Source organism: Vipera ursinii (assembly GCF_947247035.1).
Source record: "Vipera ursinii genome assembly, chromosome: 1".
Classification (NCBI taxonomy): Eukaryota; Metazoa; Chordata; class Lepidosauria; order Squamata; family Viperidae; genus Vipera; species Vipera ursinii.
Window position 1 is genome coordinate 141048841 of NC_139512.1, and position 24271 is coordinate 141073111.

Below are 24271 nucleotides of genomic sequence, written 5' to 3' on the forward strand. Positions count from 1 at the left end.
GTTACACCACATGTCTGAAATATTTTAACGATTATGGCAGCCTATTCAATATACATGGCTGTTCTATTTTATTCACTGGTTTTCATATTGTTTTTCAACTTTGTTTGAATGCTATATCACAATTATTGTACTAATCACAATATTCTTGTACATGCTTTGATCCTGCAAGATGTCCCTTATTTCAAAATGGTCCATAAATACAATTGGTAAATTATTGTGGTTGGCCAGAGTCAGCCAGATGTTTAGACTGGTTTTGGCATTTTTATCCATCTGTCAAGTTTTTTCCAAGGACTTGGGAAAGGCAGATGTTATTGTCTGATGGTATTAATGGTATCATCACAGGATGTAAGGTGTTTGAAATAAATCAGAAGTTTTGGGATTGCACCCAAGATGCCTATTACAGGTAGTAAACATAATGAACATAATGAAGCCTGCCCATCACAGTTGCAAGTTGATGTTGATGTTTGATGGTATTAAAGGTATTGTTGCAGGATGTAAGCTGTTCCAAGTAAAGCTGCCTTCTGCAATTGACTGATGGGAGACATTGCCAGTGCCGATGGTGTTCAAGTGGGGGAGAAACTTGAACAACCTCAGACATTAAATTGATGGGCAGACGGAATCTCACTGAAGGTGAAAGAACAACACTGATAATGTAGTTAAACCTTAAAAATTTTGGACACATACTATAAGGGTAAGAGTTACTGGAGAAGGCACAGATAGTTGGAATTTTTTTAAAAAAAAGACTGAAAAAGAAGCAAACAGAAGACAAGGTACCTGGTTTAATGCAACATCTCTAACAAGATGGATAATCTTTTAAACAGTTTACCATTACCATACATAATCCCGGAATGCTCACAACTTCAACTTTAGTGTATCTGATACCTATAACTTTTATATTTATCCACAGACTAAATGCAGGTCAGTAACTGAGGTTTAAGGTAGAAATAAAATACAGGTAGTCCTTAACTTGCAACCATTTGTTTAGTAACCGTTTTAACAGCACTGAAATGACTTATGACCATTTTTCACACTTATGACCCGTTCTCCTGGTCATGTGATCAAAATTTGGATGCTTTGTAACTGGCCTGTTTTTATGATGGTTGCTGTCCCGGGGTCATGTGATTACCTTGTGTGACCTTCTGAAACATACTGATAAATGTATGTATCTATACCTGAATGGAATATGCTAAGTAAAAACATCAAGGGGTACTTTATTAAAAAATAAGATATAGCACATTTCAAATTTTGGAGCACCTAACAACAAATGCAGTTGCTCCATCATTGTTAGAAGTACAATCAATTTATAATGAAAAGTTCCCATTTGTGGAAGTACAAATTTCTCATTCCCCTCCCTTCTACTTAATAACAAAATAGGAGGAAAAATAAATAAATAAAAGCACACAAATCCTTGAATTCTGCCCCCATGGAACAATGCTAATGTCTGCCTGTTCACCAGCCTTGACAGGAAATAAAGCAAAGTCTCCAACCTTTCATTTCATTGGATAGATGGCACCATATAGCATATTTCCCATGCTAGTTTGAATTACAGCTGTTTATCTTCCAGCTTTCTTTAAGATTAATTAAATGCAAATGCAACTCTGGGAATCATGGATCACCTGCCAGACCTCCTTATTAATACCTCCACTTAAAAGCACCAGTGCCATGGAGTCATTAATTTGCAAAAGGACGAAGGGGGAGAAGAGGAGGAAGAGATGGTGGGAAGAAGTGCAAAAAAAAAAAAAAAAGGCAGCCTCCGTCTCTCCATAATTCTTAGAGATCTGCCCAATTAGTCAGGGTGGGTGGGTTGGACAGAGAGCCCCGGTTGGTCCTCCTTCGAGATCCTGTGGCCTTGGAGGAGACAATGAGGCTGCAGGGATAACCTGGCAGTCTAGGTAGAAAGCTGGCCAAGCAGCAAATGTTTGAAGTTGCGATCTTGGCTGCCATCACATTGGCCAAGAGAAAGCACACAGGCTCCGTGTCATCCAGTACAAAGGATACAGACAAATTCGACCGGAAATTCAATGTGGCACCACATATGGGATACATGAGCAGAGTTATACAACAGGCCACATTTATTTTTTCAGTCTCCTGCCTGTGATGCCGAGGACATGCGTAACCATCGTAACGTCTCTGGGAATCTGCATTTAATTTGAGCCGGAGTGGTGGCAGGGGTCGGAGATCTGAAGATCTGCCACAGGTTTGTGGCAGATGGCTCTGTGTCAGCTATGACAAGCAGCCAGGTTGAGCTTCCTCTGCATCTTTTCCTCTTTCGCTCGGATCAGGTAAACATGGACACACACACACACACACACTGGAAAGTTCCCCCTGTTTTGCTTTCGGCTGCAAGTTTGTGGCTTCGCCCCATCTGTCACAAATCTTCCCTGGGTTCTGCTGTGAGGAGAGACCTGAATTTACCATGGAGTGCTGCCCAAGAAAACTGAGATGTTTCACCCTGTGAGAACAAAGAGACAGACAGAGAGAAAGAGACAGAAAAATAAAGCAGAGTTTCTTTTCCTTTTTTGCAATGTCAAATATTTGATTAATACATAGATGCACAGTTGTGTCCGATTCAGAAATTCTCCCATAAAATCACATGGGTACTATAAATACCACCATAATACCAATGTAAATAAAATCCTGCCCTCCAGTTAGATCACGGTATAGGGACTCAGTCCCAAGTCAATGTAACTTTCGTAAAGTAAAAGGAGAGGCTTTTGTTGCTTAACTGTTCTGAGACTGGACTGTGGCTCTTGGTAGACTTCACCTGAAATCAGGAAAACTTTGGAGAACACGCCAAATTATTTTGTTGTGTACCTTCTCTCCTTTTGATCCTTTCTTCTTGTGAAAAAAATTCCCAGCCCTTCAGAGATTTAGCACAACTTTATTTGGACTCACAAATGTGAATTATTAATGGTTAAGAGCAGGCTGAAAGCAGGATCAAAGAGACCGAAAAAACATGTTCTACATACACAGACAGAGACAGAGACACAGAGAGAGACAGAGACAGAGAGAGAGAGAGAGAGAGACAGAGAGGTTTACACCCAGAACAAAAGGAACACATTTTACTGGCGTTTGTTCACCAATCTATATTGGTGCCAATCTATATTGGCATTTATCACCCATTCTATCAGTTTCATTTACCATTATATTAACTGATCTTTACAAACAGGTCAGACCTCTGTTAGATAACAACTGAATGCTTAAAAGCAACATAATTTTGCCAGTAGGCCAAGGGTCAGATGGGACAGCATATGGGAAAGGGGGAATAGGATCTTCTAGCATCCTTTTTCTTTGTTTAAAAGAAATGGGAAAAGGATTAATCCTCTTCTCACCTATTGGTACCCTAATTCAAACCATCCACTTCCTAAATGTATTGGGACTATTATGGGAGACAGAGAAAGATAAGAGAGGTAGCCATTTGGAATGTCTTTCCTTTTCTATAACTAACAGCAAATTGGATAGAGATGGGCTGGACATAGTTTTAGAATAAAGGATTAAACCCTTTCCCTCATTCAATTTCCCGATCCAAATATAAATCATCATTTCCCCTTAGCAGCCTTTTATGAGAAGAGGATAAGCTGGCAGTACTGCAAGCCACATCTCCCTACTCACATGTCATTTAGGCCAAATCAAGGAAACCCATGCTAAGATGAATCATCTTCAATTCTGATCTGTGATTCAGTTTATCTGCTCCCTGCATACATTTATTGTGGCCTTGATTATAGATTGTGACCTGGGAGAAAAAGATGGCACAGAACAAGATAAGCTGATGGTTACATGAGATGGGAGTGGGGCAGAGGTCAAGAATCCTTGGTATCCTCAGATATGACTAGCAAAACTCTAACCTGAAAACTTGGGAGAGCTGCTGCAGTTGCTCTTCAGTTTGGCATTTAACACAATCATTCCCCAGCATCTACTAGACAAACTGGGCCTTTTAGGCTTAAACACTCCTTTGTGCAATTGGACTCTTGATACTCAATATGTGCGAGCTGGAACAAATATTTCTAACATCATTTTCTTGAGCACAGGTTCTCCTCAGGGCTGCGGCCTAAGTCCGTTGCTGTTCACCCTGTAGACCCATGACTGTTGTGCTAGGTTTGCCACCAACCATATTATGAAGTTCGCAAGATGATACAGCAGTAGTGGGCCTTATTCATGATGACAATGAGTTTGCTTACCGCAAGGAGGTTGAGTTTGGTGAACTGGTGTAAGGAAAACAGCCTAGTTTTAAATACCGGAAAAACCAGAGATCATTGTTGATTTCAGAAAAGGCAGGCACAGCTTCACTTCTCTGTGCATTAATGATTCACCTGTGGAGATGGTTACCAGCATCAAATTCCTGGGTGTGCAGTTAATGAGTAGGCTGGCTTGGTCGCTCAACAGCGAGACACTGGTGAAGCGGGCACAGCAGCGCCTGCATTTTCTGCATCGCATGAAAAAAGCACATCTTCCTTCCTTTGTCCTGACCACTATCTACAGAGGGACGATTGAGAGCACCCTATCAGATAGCATCACAGTCTGTTTTAGAAGCATCACTGCTTCAGACAGGAAGGCAGTGCAGAGTGTGGTGAGGATGGCTGAAAAGATCATTGTTAGTTCCCTCCCTCCCATCCAGGACATAGTACATAAGCATTGCTTGAGCAGGGTCCATAAGATTGTCCGGGGCACTACACATCCTCTTTACGACCTGTTTTCCTCGTTACCTTCTGGGAGGAGGCTCTGTGGGATCCGAAGCAGAACATCCAGATTCAGTTACAGTTTTTCTATTCTATTCTATTCTATTCTATTCTATTCTATTCTATTCTATTCTATTCTATTCTATTCTATTCTATTCTATTCTATTCTATTCTATTCTATTCTATTCTATTCTATTCTATTCTATTCTATTCTATTCTATTCTAAGTTATCACAACTGCCTTCTCCTTTTCTTCTTCTCTTCCCCACTCAGTCCCTTTTTAAGGCCTCAGTTAGAGACAAATGGCCGGGTTTACCACAAGATGAATGTAAGATAAGTCACTCTGAAAAAAATAAAAGGCAGGGAATTTATATTGGTGCCTAGGAAGCAGTAACCAGAATGAATGACAGGGTTGTGTAAAGTCAGTTTTAAGGCAAAGGGGAAATAGTGAAAAATAGAAGTTACTATTAATAATGTTACCTGCCCTTGTGACAAATGATGGCATAAATATTATCCACTGTTTCACTTTCAACCTCTAACCATCTACTCCCAACTGCAAAATGGAGCATTCCCATTCTGGCAACCCAGAAATCTGGAGGGGATTTGAGGATGGGAAGGGATGAAATTAAAAAGCACACTTGCTATAGATCTACTGAATTAAACCATAGGAAAGAGGTCACCAGTGCCTTCTGCAGTCTCCTGTTAATGTCTTTTCTGCAAAATTAAATAATTCTCTCTTGTTAAAAAAAACAACACTATTTTATATCTCTCTCCCCATCCTGCCATGTTCCATGGACTGAAAAGATTCCACTCTTACCCTATTCCCCTATGTGCTCCGATGCCCTTTCTCCAATGTTTCTAACTCATCAGCCAGTTTTAATTCCCTCCCAGAAGGATGCTGGAAGCTTGTACTCCCCATATAGTTTTGAAATAGAAAGTTTGATGTCCTTGCTTTTATACTGAAGGTTCTGCTACTCACTATGGCAGCATTACTTCCTACTGTACCTTTGTGTGTAACTTAATGCTCAGCTAAACCTTCTCTTTGGGCTAAAGTCGGAGTATCTCAAGGGAACTGAAAACAATATGGTGAAAGACAAATGAAAGACTGCACAAACACAATCCAACTCTCTGACTGGTTACTTCAACGAATACACTGAGTTATCAAACACGTACATGCAGTCTTAAGTCTTTAACAGACCTAGCTAACTGCATTTTGCAAACCCAGTCTGTATTTCTCATACCTGCAGTTAATGCCTCCTTAAGTAACACCAGCTGCCTGCAATTATTGCAGGTTCGCATCCCACCAGGCTCAAGGTTGACTCAGCCTTCCATCCTTCCGAGGTAGGTAAAATGAGGACCCAGATTGTTGGGGGCAATTAAGCTGACTTTGTAATAATGCCGCTTGGGGTGTGTGTGAAAGCCCTAATAAGCAGGCATATACATAGAATGAAGGCTACTGCTAACCTTGTAAGCCACCCTGAGTCTTTGGAGAAGGGCGGGATATAAATGGAATTAAAATAAAAAATAAAAATAAAAAAATAAACTGAAAATGGAATGTCAGTGTGGTACAATCCAAATTTTCCCTTTCTCGGCTGTGATGCTTTAAGCACCTCTTTCACAGAACTGAAAGAAGCAAAGGCTTCGTTTGAAAGCAGTCTGCCTTCAGGTTCTGTTTCTCCATCCCGCCTCAAACTATTTCCCATCTTGTTCTGCTCTGTGCTCTGCCTTGTTTTCCTTCTACTAATACTTTCATACTATTTGGAGAGAGAGTGAGAGGAAGGGTGGGGGGGGGAGAGAGAGAATTTTGGTAACAGGATAAACAATTTGCATCAGGATGCAAGTTCAGGTGCTTCTATTTTGGACTACACATTTCTTGCTGTCTCTTTTAAATAATCTGCTTTTTCAAGCATAGCCCTAAGGCACAGGATGCATCCAACTAAATCTAAGCAGATCCAGTGTTGGCCTGTGTTTGGTTGGTGACCACTGTTTAATTCAGAGATGAAAGTTAAACAAGGTATCAGAAACAGAAATTAGCCATGGTTACCTTTTGTTCTCGTTACATCAAGCAACTTGAGGATAAATCTCACTAGAGATTTTAATTGCCTATCTTTTTAAGCAAACAAATAGGGGAAGCAAACAGGAATTTGGCCAGGAAATTAGAAGAGCCGTACAGACTCAAGTGCCAAGGAAGGTGAGAGACTGCTGACTGTCTGCTGCTGGTGACTGGCTCCTAATTGCTGCTGATCGTTGCCTTGAAGGTTGACTTCTGAATGAATGCCTCAATCTCCGATTGGAGAACATTGTTCCTGCTGAGATAGGTGATGCAACTCTAAAGGCTCACGTGTAAGCCGGAATTCAAATTCCAGAGAGCATGGAGACTTCTTTTTACTCCTTCCGTTTTCTTTTTTATTCTATTTCCTTTTAAGAAAGAAAAGAACAGCAGCTTCTTGCAAGAGATCTTACAAGCAGGGAGGTTTTGCAGTGAAATGTGGATAGGGCAGTTGGTAAGGACGGTTGCAAACAAGATGGGCTGTGAGGAAAGCATTAACCTGAGAAAGGGTGTGTGTATGTGTTTGTTTTGTTTGTCTTCCTGCCTTAAAAAGGTAAAGGTAAAGGTTCCCCCGCACATGCGTGCTAGTCGTTTCCGACTCTAGGGGCCGGTGCTCATCTCCGTTTCAAAGCCGAAGAGCCAGCGCTTGTCCGAGGACGTCTCCGTGGTCATGTGGACGGCATGACTAGACGCCAGAGGCGCACGGAACGCTGTTACCTTCCCACCATAGTGGTCCCTATTTTTCTACTTGCATTTTTACATGCTTTCGAACTGCTAGGTTGGCAGAAGCTGGGACGAGTAACAGGCGCTCACTCTGTTATGCGGCACTCAGGATTCGACCCACCAAACTGCCGACCTTCTGATCGACAAGCTCAGCGTCCTAACCCACTGAGCCTTAGGCAGATTCAAATGACACCTGCTGCAAGCGCAAGCTTGTTTTCTTCTTGGGGGAGAAAGGGAAGGGACTGGAGGAAAGCGCTGCAGCACTGAAATGCACCAGAGAAGACGAGAGAACTGACATTTTCCAGGGGGGAGGCAAAGAAGTGAACACCAAAGAATGGGGGGGGCAGGGAATAGGGGAAGGGGGTGACAGAGGCAAACGTGTGGGAAAAATGTGACCCAAAGAAGCTAAAAGAACGGAAGGCAGTAGAACTCCAGAAATGACACCAGGGTCTCTTTCGAGAGGACAACCAACTGCCATTTGAGCAGAAGGATTTGTCCATTTCCTATGGATTTCTTGATACTCCCTTCTGTGATTCACAATGATTCTTTACATAACCAACATTGGCATATTCAGTAGTTTACTCAAATTGTTTTGGCCCAGGTAGCAATCATATCCCAAACTCTCACTTGTACTGGAGTTCAATCTTGTTGCTAAAAGAAAAGGAGGTCTCGGCTCTAGTTATTTCATGGATGTCTCCATATAGTTTTCTTGTTATGATACAGAAGCGGCTTAATACTGCTTTTTTCTAAGACAGGCTTTCATCTTTTCTGAGTTTCCTGGTGGTCTTCTATCCAAGTCCTAACCAAATCTAATTCTACTTTGCTTTTTCAAATCACCCAATGATTGCTTGTTTGTTGCTTGGGATGACTGACTGAGATTGCAAATGAGAAACCACAAAAATAAAACATCTTTCTGTCCGTCCGTCCATCCGTATCTATCTATCTATCTATCTATCTATCTATCTATCTATCTATCTATCTATCTATCTATCTATCATCTATAGTATTGGGTAAAATACTATAGATTTACAAAGAATAAAACTAACTCAAAAGGCAACAAGTGCCATGTTTAATTCTGTTGGTTTCAGAGATTACCCAGAAATGTTTGTAGGATAAAGTTTATATGGACTATTTATTTATTTATTTATTTATTTATTTATTTATTTATTTAGTTATATTTATATACCGCCCTATTCCCTGAGGACTCAGGGCGGTTTACAGGGAATTAAAAATCCAAAATACAAAAATTAAGAACAAATTAAAAAGTATTAAATTAACCCTGTAGTCAGTTAAAAAGAACCCCAAATTAAAAATTCTTCCTCAGTCTGGGCCCGAGAGCTGAAAAAGCCAGGTCTTCAGGCCCCGGCGGAATGATCGGAGGTCGGGGGCAGTCCTCAGCTCCACCGGCAGCTGGTTCCAGAGGGCAGGCGCTCCCACTGAGAAGGCCCTATCCCTGGGTGTCACCCGCCGGCAATCTCTCACCGGCGGAACCCTGAGCAGACCCTCCCTGTGGGAGCGCACTGGGCGAAGGGCGTTTGATGCCGGCAGCAGGTGTTCCCTCAAATATCCCGGACCCAGGCCATGTAGGGCTTTATAGGTGATAACCAGCACCTTGAATTTCACCCGGAGGGCAACCGGAAGCCAATGCAGCTCGCGGAGTAGAGGTGTTACATGGGAGTATCGGGAAACCCCCATTACAACTCGCGCGGCCGCATTCTGCACCAGTTGAAGCCTCCGAGTGGTCTTCAAGGGCAGCCCCATGTAGAGAGCGTTACAGTAGTCCAAACGGGAGGTCACAAGCGCATGAGTGACTGTGCGTAGGGCGTCTCGGTCCAGATAGGGACGCAACTGGCGCACCAGGCGAACCTGTGCAAAAGCCCCCCTGGTCACGGCTCCTATGTGATCTTCAAAATTGAGCCGTGAATCCAGGAGGACGCCCAAGTTGCGAGCCCTATCAACGGGGGGTAACACCTCACCCCCCATCATTAGAGGTGGAATAACATGGTTAACCCGGGACGCCGATATGCACAGCCACTCGGTCTTGGCGGGATTGAGACGAAGCCTGTTTCTCCCCATCCAGACCTGAACCGCCTCCAGGCACCGGGACATCACGGAGAGGGCATCACTGGGTTGGTTCGGGGTGCAAAGAAAAAGTTGGGTATCATCAGCATACTGGTGATACCCCACCCCAAAACCACGAATGATCTCGCCCAGCGGCTTCATGTAGATGTTGAACAGGAGAGGTGAGAGAACCGACCCCTGAGGAACTCCACAAATGAGAGACCTCGGGGCGGATCTCTGCCCTCCTGTCAACACCGACTGCGAGCGGCCCCGGAGGTAGGAGGAGAACCACCGTAAAACGGTGCCTCCCACTCCCAACCCCCTGAGACGCCGCAGCAGGATACCATGGTCGATGGTATCAAAAGCCGCTGAGAGATCTAATAGGACCAGGACAGAGGAGCAACCCTGCGACCAATGCCGTCTCCGTGCTGTGTCCGGGCCTGAAGCCCGATTGGTACGGGTCCAGATAATCAGTTTCCTCCAGGAACAGAGGGAGCTGATGCGCCACCACACTCTCAACAACCTTCGCCAGAAAGCGAAGGTTGGAGACTGGACGATAGTTGTTTAAAACAGCCGGGTCCAAAGCAGGCTTCTTGAGGAGGGGTCTCACCACCGCCTCCTTCAGGGCGGCAGGGAAGACACCCTCCTTCAAAGAAGCAGTTATTACTGCATGGAACCAGCCTCGTGTTCCCTCCCGAGCCGCATAAGCTAGCCAGGAGGGGCACGGATCCAACAAACAGGTGGTGGAGCTCAGTCTCCCCATGATCCTGTCCACATCATCAGGGGAAACAGGGTCGAACTCAGTCCAGATAACATGCTCAAGACCGCCTGATTCCTCCACATCAGACTCTGCCCAGTCAGAGTCCAGGCCGGTCCGGATCCGAGCGATTTTGTCCGCCAGATGATGACTAAACTCCTCGGCTCGTCCCTGCAAGGGATCCTCTCTCACCTCCTGGTTAAGGAGGGAGCGAGTCACCCTAAACAGGGCGGCCGGGCGATTATCTGCGGATGCGACAAGGGCGGCAAAGTAGTTAGACTTCGCCGTCCTTATCGCCGCAAGATAAGACCTTATAAAGGTTCTTAACTGCAATCGGTCGGATTCGGATCGGCTGGATCTCCAACCGCTCTCTAGACCTCGTCTCCGACGCTTCATCTCCCGGAGCTCCACAGAGAACCAAGGGGCCCAACGGGATCTGCGCCGAGTCAGAGGTCGCATGGGTACAACGCAGTCGAGTGCCCTGGTGGCAGCCGTTTCCCAGGCCTCCACCAGAGCATCGACTGGGCTGTGGGTAAGGGTGATAGGTATCGGCCCAAGCGCCCTCTGGAACCGGTCCGGGTCCATTAGGCGCCTGGGGCGGAACCACCTGGTCGGTTCCGCCGCCCAGCGGCGGGGGATGGCATGACGGAAAACCAGCCTCAGGAGGTAATGATCTGACCATGACAGAGGGGTGATGGATGGAGAACCCCCTCCCAGATCATCCAACCACTGTCTAGACAGGAACACCAGGTCGAGAGTATGATCCCCCTCGTGAGTAGGGCCCTCAATAACCTGGGTCAGGCCCATGGCTGTCATGGAAGCCATGAACTCCCGAGCTAACTCCGACGACCCCCCCAGTGATGGCAGGTTGAAGTCACCCAGGACTATAAGCCTGGGGAACTCCACCGCCAACCCTGAGAGGGTGTCGAGCAGCTCAGGCAGGGCTGTTGCCACACAGCTGGGCGCCAGGTATGTGAGCAACAAGCCCAACTGAACCCGAGGACCACATCTCAAGAGGAGGGATTCACTCCCGGCCATCTGGACAATGGTGGCCTCCCGAGGACACAAGGTCTCCCGAATAACCACTGCCACCCCACCACCCCTGCCCTGAGCCCGTGGCTGGTGCAGCACCCGGAAACCTGGCGGGCATAACTCGGTGAGAGGCACCCCTCCCTCCGAACCCAACCAAGTTTCCGTGATGCACGCCAGATCCGCATATTCCTCCTCGATCAGATCCCGGATGAGGGGAGCTTTGTTAACTACGGATCTAGCGTTAAAATAGACCAACCTGAGCTCAGGGGCCTGATCACCCTCATCCCCGGGTAAGAGGGTGCTAACCGGAGGGTCGGAGCGCGCCACCGCTCGGAGATAGCGGGGGCGCGATCCCAGATGTTGATATGGCCCTCCGCGCAAACACCTGCTGCCATTCCCTATCGCCGTGGGGATTTGAAGCCCCACCCCCACATTCCCAGAACCAGCAGCCACCTCCCCAGACCCCGTCCCGTCAGGACCTCTAACAGGACCCGACTGAGTGCCGGTTAAAGATTCCCTCCCTACCCCCCCCACCCTCCCCCTCCCTAACTTCTTAAAATAACCGGCTAAAAATTTTATCAGGGGCCTCTTAGCATGTCTTAACTCGAGGCCCCTATCTAAGCCCAGCCACCTCTCGGAATCCCAAAGCTTGGGATCGTCATTAAGGGGAGTATGGAAACAGGCGACAGGTCGCGCCCATGAGGCAGGAACTGCCCTAAGAGCATACAAGTCCGCTCCGGAATAATGATAAATCATACTGCGCTGGGATAGTCTTTTAGGGCAGATGTTATGAAAATGTCCAAGGATCGCTCAGTGATGGTGTATAGATGGTAAAAAGTCCAGTAGGCATATCTCCTAATCTGCAAAGCCATCTCAGCTCTCACCTGAGATGGAAATCCAGGGGACAGCCTCAGTCGTCCTCTCACTCCGGCTGAGGAGTCCAATCAGGAGCAGAGAGAGAACGGGAATCCTGAGCCAGGGCCACCCCAACTGGTCTCTCACACCAGTGAGGTGGCCGCTGACCAGTCCAAAACCGTCCTCCCACCACGGTTCGGTCCCAGCCACATTGGACTATCAATAGGAGGGATCTTAACTCCCATCAGGCATGGAACTAGCCAAATGCCTGCCTGTCAACAGAGAAAGTAAGAACAGGCAGGCCAGGCCTCTGTCGATCCCCGCATCTCCAGCCAGCACCACCAGTCCGGGAGGGGGAAGAACAAAAGCATTCTTTCCCACGCCCGTCCGCCAGTCCAGGCAATCTTCCAACGGCGGAGAGAGGCAATCCCAGCCGATGTATTAAGTCCGGGAATTCGCCAACATGTCCGCCGAGGCCGATGACCAGGCCCACCGTCTGCAGCCACCATCCGGGAGAAGAAAAAGGCTCCGCGCCGCCAAAAACGGCGCCAGCCAGCTGATGATCGCAAAAAGATCTCTGACCGGTGGGATCGTCGTCGCTGCCCCTCCGACAAGCAGAGGGTATTCACGGCAAGCAAGCAGAAGAGGGAAGGCAGGGCAAGGCATCCCGGACTACTCAGCGTCATAGCGGAGAACAGCAGGTCGGCAGGCAGGCAAATTCCCAGACGCCGCTAGTGCAAATCAGCAGGCCGCTGGTTCGGAGGGGGGGCTCAGCACCACAAAAGCAGCGCCCAGCAGCTGTTTTAAAATCCCCCCAATCCCCAGAGACGCTTCGGCAAGCCGGCAGAAGAAAGAAGCAAGGCAAGGTATCCCGGACTTCACATTGCTGTCGTAGTGCTCAGCGCCATAGCGAAGCTCAGCAGATCGGCAGGCAGGCAGTTCTTGAGAGCCGCCAGTTCAGACCAGCAAGCTGACAGTTCGGAGGGGGGGGCTCAGCGCCACGAGGAGCAGCGCCCAGCAGCTGTTCCAAAATCCTCCCAATCCCCAAAGTCGCCTCGGCAAGCCGGCAGAAGAGGAAATCAGGCAAGGCGTCCCTGGCTTCACGGCGCTGCAACAGCGTTCGGCGCCATAATGGAGCTCGGCAGGCGGCAGTTCTCCAGAGCCGCTAGTTCGGGGGGGGGCTCAGCGCCGCAAAGAATAGCGCCCAGCAGCTGTTTATTAAATCCCCCACCCCCAGAGTCGCCTGAACATACCGTGGGCCTCCCTAAGCTAATTCCTTGGAGCCCTCGAAGAGCGCCCGAAGCTTAGGCTGCGGCCGTCGCCATCTTGGGCAAAAACAAAAAAAACAAAACTATGTATTACCAAGAGAAATGAATCCAATCATAGGTGTAACTTTATAGATTTTACTAGCAATAATGAACAAAAGTTATTAAAATAGATGCTTTTAGAGGAAACTATGTCACTTATGGATTTCACTGCTGCTAAACTGCAGACCATGGCTGGGGCTCTGTCTTCCAATAGACACCAAGAACGGAGCAAGTCTCAGATTCACTTGGTATGGAACAACACACCCAAGGCTTAGCCATAACATGTTGCTGTGCCATATTGTTTACACTGATTACCTTTTTGTAGCAAGTGTAATTCTGTCTCTCTTTTGCCTCTAACTTTTTAACTTGGCACAGCAGCTGCATATAATTGACAATGCAATAATATGACTAGTTTACACTATATTATTAATAAGCTCACAGCAAAACACAGAGAAAGAAAACTGCTGACTGCCCCAGCCCGTATTTTCTACATTGGGCTGAAATCATTGACTAAACTGTGTAAGTTAGGAAGTGAAACACTCCCATTTGTTTGCCGGGTTTTACATTTCACTGAAACTCCAGCTAATTCTGGTAGAAAAAGAAAGAGCTGTGCCCCAGCTGCAGGACTGTCTTTCTCCAGTTTCAGCCAAAGCGACAGCAAGACTAAGTCCCAGTTTCATTGGTTTGGACTTGCACTTAAAACTACAATTAGGAAAAGAGTAAAACACTGCAGCTAGACCTATAAGCTTTTTGCAAAATTTATAAAAGCATTTAAGAAGCAAATGTGGCCGTTTGAAGAACATTTGCACGTGGGGAAATATGGGTACCTTATTTATTTATGCAATTTTCTACTGTCTCCGTCCAGATGAACTGTAAGTAGAGTACAGACGTTCATAATACAATAACGATGCTACAAAAGTAATATGTTAGAACGGTAACATAGATGTCATAAAATGTTGATGTACTGATGGTTTATAGTATTTAAGCCTTCTGGAACAGTGAGGTTTTTACTAACCTCTGGAAGGCCATGATAGTGAGGGCCAACAACAAGCTGTTCCATAAGAGGGGAGGCCCCACAAGGACCACCATTTGGGTCCTGACACCATACCTTAGCAGGAGCACTCATTTATAGGAAAAAGAATTGACCACTATCTGGGTCAGAAAAATTCAACAATAGAGTGAACGTGGTTAAGGAATACTGGGAGAGACACTGTCTTGGTGGAATGCAAGTTGGTAGGCCGATTGCCTGTCTGCCAACAAATGGCATGGGTTGGGATGGCTATTTTTCTATCTCACCAAGCTTCTCTTATCTTAGAACACGGGTCTCCAAACTTGGCAACTTCAAGACCTGTGGACTTCAATTCCCAGAATTCCCCAGCCACCATGGTTGGCTGAGGGATTCTGAGAGTTGAAGTCCACAAGTCTTAAAGTTTGGCGAGCCCTGCCTTAAAAGCTCTCTCAGGTAGGTCTAATGTCCAATGGTAAGTTCAGTTCCACCCATAAATGTGGGATTTTCTTCTGGAGACAGAACCACAGAGGTCCACAGATACCATACACGGATTCCCAGGATTAGATTAGGAGTAATTTGCACCCATCAGGCGTGATGAACCTGTGATGATCGTGCTAGGTAACACTGCCTGGATATAATTTAGCAAGGAGTGTGCTTTCCCCAGAGACGCTTGTAACCAATGTAGCATTTTACTTACTGGAACTTGCACAAAAGGCATCTGTTTTTTCGGCCCCACTTTTTGGAAATCATACTCATTAATACACTCCAGTCCATAATGAACGCAAAATGGAATGCAAAAGACTCTAGCCCCCAGCCACGAAGCAAGCAAGCTGTCTGAAACAAAACTGTCTAACTGCAGTTACAGGAAGAACTAATGTCAAGGTAAAAAATTTAAGTTATTTTTTTCTCTCTCTCCATGTATAGCTAGCTATGTGATAGTATTGACTCAAGAAGTAATGTTGAGCACTGGAAGTGTTCAGTCAGCATTTTAAACTATTATGAGCTACCTTCTGAACCATTGCCAACTTAATAGACAATGAAAGATAATGAGCTTGAAATTGGGTGTTAAATTGCATTTTTGGTTCTCTCCTTGTTTTTTTTCTTGAGGTTTAACCATTTCCTGCAGAGACAATATTCCCTGTTGGTGTGCCCTCCCATAAATGTCCACTCTTAGGTCACCCATAAAATTGCATGTGTAAAGAACAAAATTATTTTCATTCACTTGCACAGATGTGGGGCACTGGGGGGAGGGGGGCACGGAGGAGTTACAAAAAATATCAAGGGGAGGAGTCAGAAATCCTTTTGGGGAAGGGAGGAGGCATATAATTGTGCCTTTATCCTAAACAGAATACGGATGAATTGTGTCCCAGTCGTATTATCAAGCATATATTTATTAGCAGCAGAATCAACTCTATTTCTGGGCCATCTAGGATTCTAAAAGGCAGATGTGACACTCCCCCCCCCCCAGAATATAAAGCAGCAAGACACACTGCTGCATAGAAAAGCATGGATTTCATGGGCAGCACAGAAAAGTACTATCTATTATGAACATTTTCACACATTGTTTCCCCAAACAACCTACACCCTTCCTCCAAAGCCTCAGCTGTGCAAAATGACAAAAGTGCTGCAAAATTTGCTTGCAGAATTGCTGCTGAATTATACTTTTATTTTTATTTTTTAAGAAACAAAAGTATTAAAATACCATACATTGAGATCATATTCACTGCAAATTTATTTCAGATAAGGTCAGAGAGAAAAAGGGCCAAGTGAGGTGCCAGGTTGCAAAAGTGGACATATTAAAACCCCACTACAGATAGTCTTTTACTTAAAACCGTTTGTTTTTAGTGACTCTTTGAAGTTACAACAGCACTGAAAAAAACCCTTATGACTAGCCCTCGCGCTTACCACTGTCACAGCATTCCCACGATCACAGGATCAAAATTTGGGCATTTAGCAACTGACAAGTATTTACAACTGCTGCAATGTCCCAGGATCATGTGATTGTGGTTTGCGACCCTCCCTCCCCAAGCTGGCTTCCAATATGCAAAGTCAAAGATGGTGTTGTTAGGTTAAGGGTGGGGGTGGGAAGCCAGATCTGCTTAAGAAGTGTGTGAATCACTGAGCAGCTGCATTGATTTGCTTAACAACTGTGGCCCAAAAGATCATTAAGATCAGGTGCGACTCACTTCAGAACCACCTTGCTTAGCAAGGGAAATTCTGGTCTCAATTGTGATTGTAAATAGAGGACTGCCTGACGTGGCCCTTCTGCTACACTTTCCAAGGGAAGCTAAGAGAAAGCACCCACCCTCGGGGGACATAATTTTATGTTTCAGAATGATATCGATAGTGAATGAACACTGCAAATATACAGCTATGATGCACAATACTGAAATAGTATAAGAGTACACGGGGGGGGAGATGCTGGGAATTGAAATCAGATGAAATTACACACACACACACACACACACCAATACAGGCAGTCCTTGTTTAGTGACCATTTGCAGTTATGATGAGGATGAAAAAGTAACATTATGACCAATTCTCATGTTTATAACCTTCGCAAAGCACAGGAAAACAGAAGAAAGATGATAAGCCGCGCAGAGTCACCTTGTATGGGAGACAGGTATAATAAAAATATAATAAACAAACAAACAAATAAATAAATAAAGCACAGTTGTGGTTTCACTTAGTGGCCACTTCATTAATGACTGAGTTATCAATCCCAAATTTGGTTGCTAAACAAGGACTACTTGTAATGCAAACATCCACACTTTTTCAATGTTATTTGTTACAGCAGATCTATAGATTGTAGCAAATGAAGAGGAAAATATTTTGGGTCAGTAGAAACTACTGGAATATGACAGATTGTTGTGGGTATACCCACAAAATGGCTGCCACAGAGGGACCTGGCCGACTCTGGTAGAGGCAACCACATTGAACAGAGTCTGTCAGAAATAGGCATTTGTCAAAAAGGCAAGCTGGTGTCCTTGATCTCTGCCATCTTGATTAGTTCCCACATTATTGCCACTTCAGCCAGAATCAATGAAGAAGTGCTTATGGACACCCTTATAAACAAAGATGGGTTTTAAATTTCCTTTTAAAGGTTGTTGTTGTTTTTTTAAGGGAGAGTTGGGATATGAGAAATGTGCCTGGGCATCATGTTGCACATCCTTATCATGATGTTCCAAAAACATGAAGTCCTGTATCTTTGCCTCCTCTTTTTATTCATTCTGGAAATCTAAAAAAAAAACATCCAATGTGGGACTTGCAGATTTCATATGCACGAACGTTCTAGAATCGTTTGGACATCTTTTTGGACATTTTTTTCCTTGTTTCTTTTTGTAAGCCTCCTAGACTAGTCCCACGGCAAGATAGGTGGCAAATAAATTTAACAAATAATAATAAAAAATAATATTTTAGCATATTCTGCCTTACTTTCTGTTACTCACTGCTACAGGAGGATTAAAAACAGGAAGAGAAAAGGGTTGCTCTTTTTCTTGTGATTTTTCTTTCTGAACTTAGCCGAAAAATGCCATTAAAGGGCAAAGCACCAAACTGTACTCATTTACAGAGGTTTGGGTGAGGCAGAACTTGTATAAAGAGCCAGTTTAGTCCAGTGGGTAAGGCACTAGGCTAGAAACTGGGAGACTGGAAGTTTTCTAGGCCTGTCTTAACCATGAAAGCCAGCTGGGAGCCCTTGGGCCAGTCATTCTCTCAACCCAATTCACCTTACAGGATTATTGTTCTGCGGAAAATAAGAGGAAGGTGCGCTGGACAGGTTTGCTGCCTTGAGTTATTTGTCCAAATAATAAAGGTAAGATACAAATAGATAAATAACAATATATATAACTATATGTGTGTACATATATATGTACAGATAGATAGATAAAAGTAAAGGTTTCCCCACACATGCGTGCCAGTTGTTTCCAACTTTAGGGGCCGGTGCTTATCTCCGTTTCAAAGCCAAAGAGCCAGCGCTTGTCCGAGGATGTCTCCATGGTCATGTGGCCGGAATGACTAGACGCCAAAGGCGCACGGAACGCTGTTACCTTCCCACCGTAGTGGTCCCTATTTTTCTACTTGCATTTTTACGTGCTTTCAAACTGCTAGGTTGGCAGAAGCTGAGACGAGTAACAGGCGCTCACTCTGTTACGCGGCACTCGAGATTTGACCTGCCAAACTGCTGACCTTCTGATCGACAAGCTCAGCGTCCTAACCCACTAAGCCACCGTGTCCCTCAGATAAATAGATGATAGATAGATGATAGATAGATAGATAGATAGATAGATAGATAGATAGATAGATAGATAGATGATAGATAGATAGACAGACAGACAGACAGACAGACAGACACACTGAGGTGCATTAGGCATTCTCTGAAATAATCAAAACAAGTAAAAGCAGAGGGAGAAATATACCTGGGTCATCATCTGATAGGACAAAGTAAGCTCCACTTATTAACATAATTGTAGGATCTCTCTCCCCTTCTCTTACTTTCCTTTTAAACTAATGGATTAAATTAATCCAGGTTCATTTTTATAAGCCTCTTGAGTCCATGTGTGGTGGACAGTCACTTTAGAAAACAATAAATTAAAAAAGAAGACAAAGTGTATAGCATATACTAAGAGCACATATTTTATAAGACCTTGGGTTAATACAAGTGGCATCCAGTGTAATTAATCCTTGTTAGTATAACAACTAATATCCCTCCATAGCATGTTTCCTTTAAACAGTAGGATGTTAATTAAATGTTTTTTTGTTTTGTTTTTTCCTCCTTGTTTTGGAAGGAGGGTTGGGTGGGTTCTGCTTTTTTTCCACTAAGAAAAGACTGCATCATGTGCTTGCTCTGAATAAATACCTTATAAAGATGTTTCCTTATAATCTCTGGTCTCTTGCAGAAATTCTGAAGCCTTTTAATAAGCTGTTCAGGTGTAGAATACAGATATTCAGCTGCAGGAAAAACAGATACATTTTTAATGAAACAAAAACCTCAAAGCACACACTCGATATTAGTCACTTTACTAATTAAAAATGCATATTGCTCTGTGCCGCCTCGTGTTTTACATTATTTAAGCATGATTTTATAAGGTTACCTCAGCTCACAAGGATGTTTAATGCTAAATAAGGCTATGTAGTGGTGCTGTTTAGACATCTCCTTTGGGTGATTAAAATACATTATATTAATGTAACACAATGCATATATGAGACATTTAGTGATGAGATTTTTTTTCCAAAGAATTGGTACTACATTAGTGTTACCCCATAGCAGGACTGCATACTATGAAGTACTACATTGTTTAAAATAATTTGGTATGATTTTTCAGGCCTATTTTTTTTCCTTTGAATATCATTGAAAGGAAAAAAAATCTGCATGCTATCATAGACAAAGCGACCTTTTTAATAAAATCTATCATTATAGGCTGTGTATACTAACAATGAAGAATGCTATTTCAAAACTAGCTTTTGTGTTATCTTGAAAGAACAGATGGTAAATATAAACTTCGTCTAATGTATTAAAACACATTAAAAAATTCCTTAGCGCTAACATGGTAGCTTGCCAAATAAACAATTGCTCTTGCTTAAGTTTATACTCAAACTTTGTATTTTCAAATTAATTATAAATTAAAATACCTCCCCCCTAAAAAAAGGGGGGGGAAGAAACATACAGATAGGATACTACCTGGAAATATTTCTGGATAGACCAAAGCATTCGGACAGAGGGGGTAACAGCCACAATGCACCGCTTCTATCCTAATACAGGGGAACGCAGATTGTGTATTATTATTATTATTGTATTACTGAGCCCCAAAGAGTATTTCTGGCAAGTAGCACAGAAGTTGGATTGCAACAATCATATTCCCTCAGCATCAGTATAATCTCTTTATATGCCAAAGTTGCTCTTTTTTAAAAACAAATAATAATAATTTTATTGATCACATAAATTGCATATAATGGAACAGTAAGCGTATGTTTTGTTAGCTAAATAAATCAAAGCAAAGCTTTCTTTTTCTTTAAAAGGCTTCGTACATTCTTTTTAAAGAAAAATATAAGCAGTAGAGAGACCCAGGATACAAATATGGGCTGTTCTTCTTTATGGTAATTGGGGAAGAGTGAGGAACCTGCAATACCCTTCCTCTCCTTCTGCAGCACACTGTCAAGAACAAGCAGCATTGACCCAAAGTATCACAGCAAACAGACAAGCTTAGTAGCTGATGTTTCTCTAGGATCAATGAACATCACAACTACACCCTCAAGTGCAGGCACTGGGTGAGGGTTCAGGATAGGGGTCCTCAAATTTGGCCACTTTAAGACTTGTGGACTGGCTGGAGAATTCTGGGAGTTGAAGTCCACAAGTCTTAAAGTGGCCAAGTTTGAGGACCCCCAGTCTAGGACAACTCACCATGACCAACTCGCCATGGGACAATTTTGAATGGAACAAAAGTTACACTAATATCAAAGAAATGGGGAAATAGAATCATTAAAGAAAGGATGCAAAAGGAAGGACAAAATGAAATGCGAAAGACAAAAATTATAATATAATTTTAAAATTATTTCAAATAATAAAATAAAATTGTTGAATTGGCGAGTTGCCTTATGGTGAATTGGCAGTGGTGAACTGGCCACGGCAAGTTGTCCCATTCCACTGGGTAAAGCCCAATGAGGGAAAGATTTAGGTTTAGCAGCATAAATAAGGATGGGGAATTGTTCCCATACTCAACACTCCTTGTGCTGGAGAGATTTCAAAATGACATGTATCTGTACCAAATTAATGTGGTTACAAAGCCCCTGAGCATGAGCTAGCCTGGCACAGAAATGTTCCTCTTTTATTCATGTAAAGAAATACAGTGACATTGCCTGAAAGAGTTGGAGGAGGTATACTTGAACAGACTTAGTTATACTTATGGGTCTATAAACTTTTAATGACTAATTACAAGCTTATTATTGCTCTTGTGTCAGAGAAGCATGCTTGACACAGAACCACTCTGGCATCCAGGATCAAATGGATTACAACAGCAAAATAAGGGCGACAGCAATAGAAAAAGCTAGAAAATAATAGCACGCACAAACACACATTTCCAGGCAGTGATTGTTCAGCACAATGGTTATTCATCTAGTATACAAAAAAACTTTATAAACAAAACTGGAAATTCTATTGCCCAGAAATTACATAGCAATGTGGAAACCATACTTTAAATAAATTATAAAATAATCTGAAACCACACTTTACACTTGAAACCACCATGTATAAGTTTATCTAATAATTTATTTGAATAGCATCCAAGATGTTAAAGGACTTGATTTTTCTCTCTCAATGCAGTATCTAGTTTCTCTTCAAAAATGCTGAAGATAAAACTTAGTTGCAACATGATTATTTGACCATATAATCATTTGTGGGTTTTTTCCCCAACCATTCCTTCTACCTTTAAAAAAGATACGCATTTTGCATATACATTAATTTAGCTGATTTTACTTCTGTTTTTTGAAATGGAGTATCTATAGCTTAACTGAATTGTAAATAAAGATAGCTTCAAAGTTTATAGTTTGTATCCAGCAGGTGTTAATTTAGCAGCCTGGATGCTTTCTTGATCTAGTGGAGGGTTCCATCAGTGCTATGAGGAAGGGAGAACTTTAGCCCTATTTAGATCAGCATGGGAAGTAGGCAAATGCAGTGAGAATTAACATACACAAAACCATCTTTCTTTTGTTCCACTGATTTAAGTTTCCAGATTAATGAACATTCCATCAGCAGAGTGGTTTCAATTACATACAATCCTACATCCTTAAATGCAAGAAAGCAGCTTGCAAAACTGAAAGAGAATTCCATGAGATTATTTGGATTATCATGCTTCTCCACACCTCCTCCATGGCTGCTCATACTTTAACCTGTTTGTTACTCAATCATGCTTGTCAGGAATTGGAGAAGCTTGGATAGGATGCCCAATCCGAAATCTATAAATATAGCACTTAGCACTGAGAGTGATATATCACTCCTTAGTGCTTTACAGCAAGGATCCCCAACCTGTGGGCCATAGCCCACTAGTGGGCTGTGTGGGGTTTTAGTCGGGCCATGGAAATGCCTGGGGAGTGCGCGCATGTGCATCCTCACTTGCATAAGCAGCAGGTGAGCAGCAGGCACATGTGCATGCCTCTTGTGCAAATGGAGCTGTGTGCGCCCACTTGCAGCCTGCTTGCACAGAACCATCCCCTCTCCCCCTCACGCCGGTCCACAAAGCTGGAAATGTTGGGGAACTCTGCTTTACAGCACTCTCTGAGGGGTTTACAATGTCAGCATTTTGCCCCAACAATCTGGGTCCTCATGTTACTGACCTTAAAAAGATGGAAGACTGAGTCAACCTTGAGCTGGTCAGGATCGAACACCTGCCTGCAATATTGCCTTCCAACTACTGCATCTCCTGATATGGCATTTGTATAATACAAATACACAGTGTGATGTAGTAACTTTTTGGCCATTAATCAGTTTACTTCAGAGAATTTAAAGGAATATTTTGTTAGCCACACAAAGTTCAGTAGAGTTCAGATGATGAGATTATGTAAGAAAAAATGTGAATTTTCTATTATTTCATTTCCTAAAACAGAATAGCAGGCCAACCAGCAGTTGGTGTCATCTTTAAAACTTTTTTGCAAGGACTTTCTCTGTCTCACTAAATAATAAAACCAGGATCCAATATTTATGCAGTTTGACAGATAAAAGGTAGTATTTGGAATGAATCCTTTTATTTGAAAATGACCTTACATACTGTTACAAAAATAAATAACTGCCAATATATTCCTAGAGGATTTAGGGAAAACAGAACGTGAAATGTAGTGTATAACACAAGCTTTCATTCAGAAAAGAAACAAAGAAAAAAAAACCTCAGTTAAAAATGCTAGCTAAACTCAATGAAGAGTGATCTGCTATTAATCCTAGGGTATATATGTAAGGAGAAACTGTATGGGAAATTGGCCCTTAGTTTACACATGTGGATGGGATCCAGACGTTGGTCTATGCATTGTGGAAGATAGGCTGCCTATTAATTTTGGTAGCAATTTAGAAGCAACATAACATTTTTCTATAATAACCTTGTAGATGCTAAGTTCAAACCATGGCAACTACACTTATCCTTTATTTTGATTCTTAATTCCAAGTATCTCTGGTGAAACAACAGAGTCCCTATAACTCCATTGTTAAGATGACCTTTATACTCCAATTAACAAATCATCTGCTAAATCTATGAATCTTAATATTCAAATCTATTCCCTTCAATTCATACAATTTATCTGCAAATAGTTGTTGGGCGTCTGATTCTAAATATAATTAGCTGATAATTTTGCTTGGCTGAATTACTTTTCTGGAGGGCCCGCTAAGTCTCTCAGTTGCATTATCTAGCAATAATGAATCTGATAGGTGAAATTTTTTACTGTAATGAGGATGAGACACAGTTGTGACACCTGAGTCTAGTAATAACAGAAGACTGCTAATTATCGACAGCACTTTTTTGTGTGATGCAGAGAGAAAAAAAAACCCCTTCTCATTATTAAAAAAAATAAAAAGTTACAATTATAAGTGACACCAGAGGAGAGTAAATAAAATGGAGTGATTAAAACATTGCTGCTTTAAGGGTGTTTTTAATTAAGTGGAAATGCTAATGTTGTCATACTTAGCAGATGGGATTAAAATTAGTTATTGTAAGTAACTCATATTTTGTGTTATGGTTTCCACGGCATGTCTACAAGATCTAAGAAAGTGATACATTCCACAAGACTTTTAAAAAAAACAAAACACAACTCTTTTTCTTTACAA

The 24271-nt window shown here is 43.1% G+C and overlaps 1 protein-coding gene across 1 annotated transcript in view; it reads right to left on the bottom strand.

Moving 5' to 3' along the window:
* Positions 1 to 1191: 1191 nt before the first annotated feature.
* Positions 1192 to 24271, bottom strand: part of GTDC1 (glycosyltransferase like domain containing 1) — a 269028-nt gene continuing 245948 nt past the window's right edge. The window contains exons 8-10 of the mRNA XM_083348753.1: positions 20150 to 20220; positions 19328 to 19419; positions 1192 to 2452 (exon numbers count right to left, since the gene is read on the bottom strand). Coding sequence (XP_083204879.1) covers positions 2369 to 2452; positions 19328 to 19419; positions 20150 to 20220 — 247 coding nt within the window. The 3' untranslated portion in view covers positions 1192 to 2368. The remainder of the gene's footprint in view (positions 2453 to 19327; positions 19420 to 20149; positions 20221 to 24271) is intronic.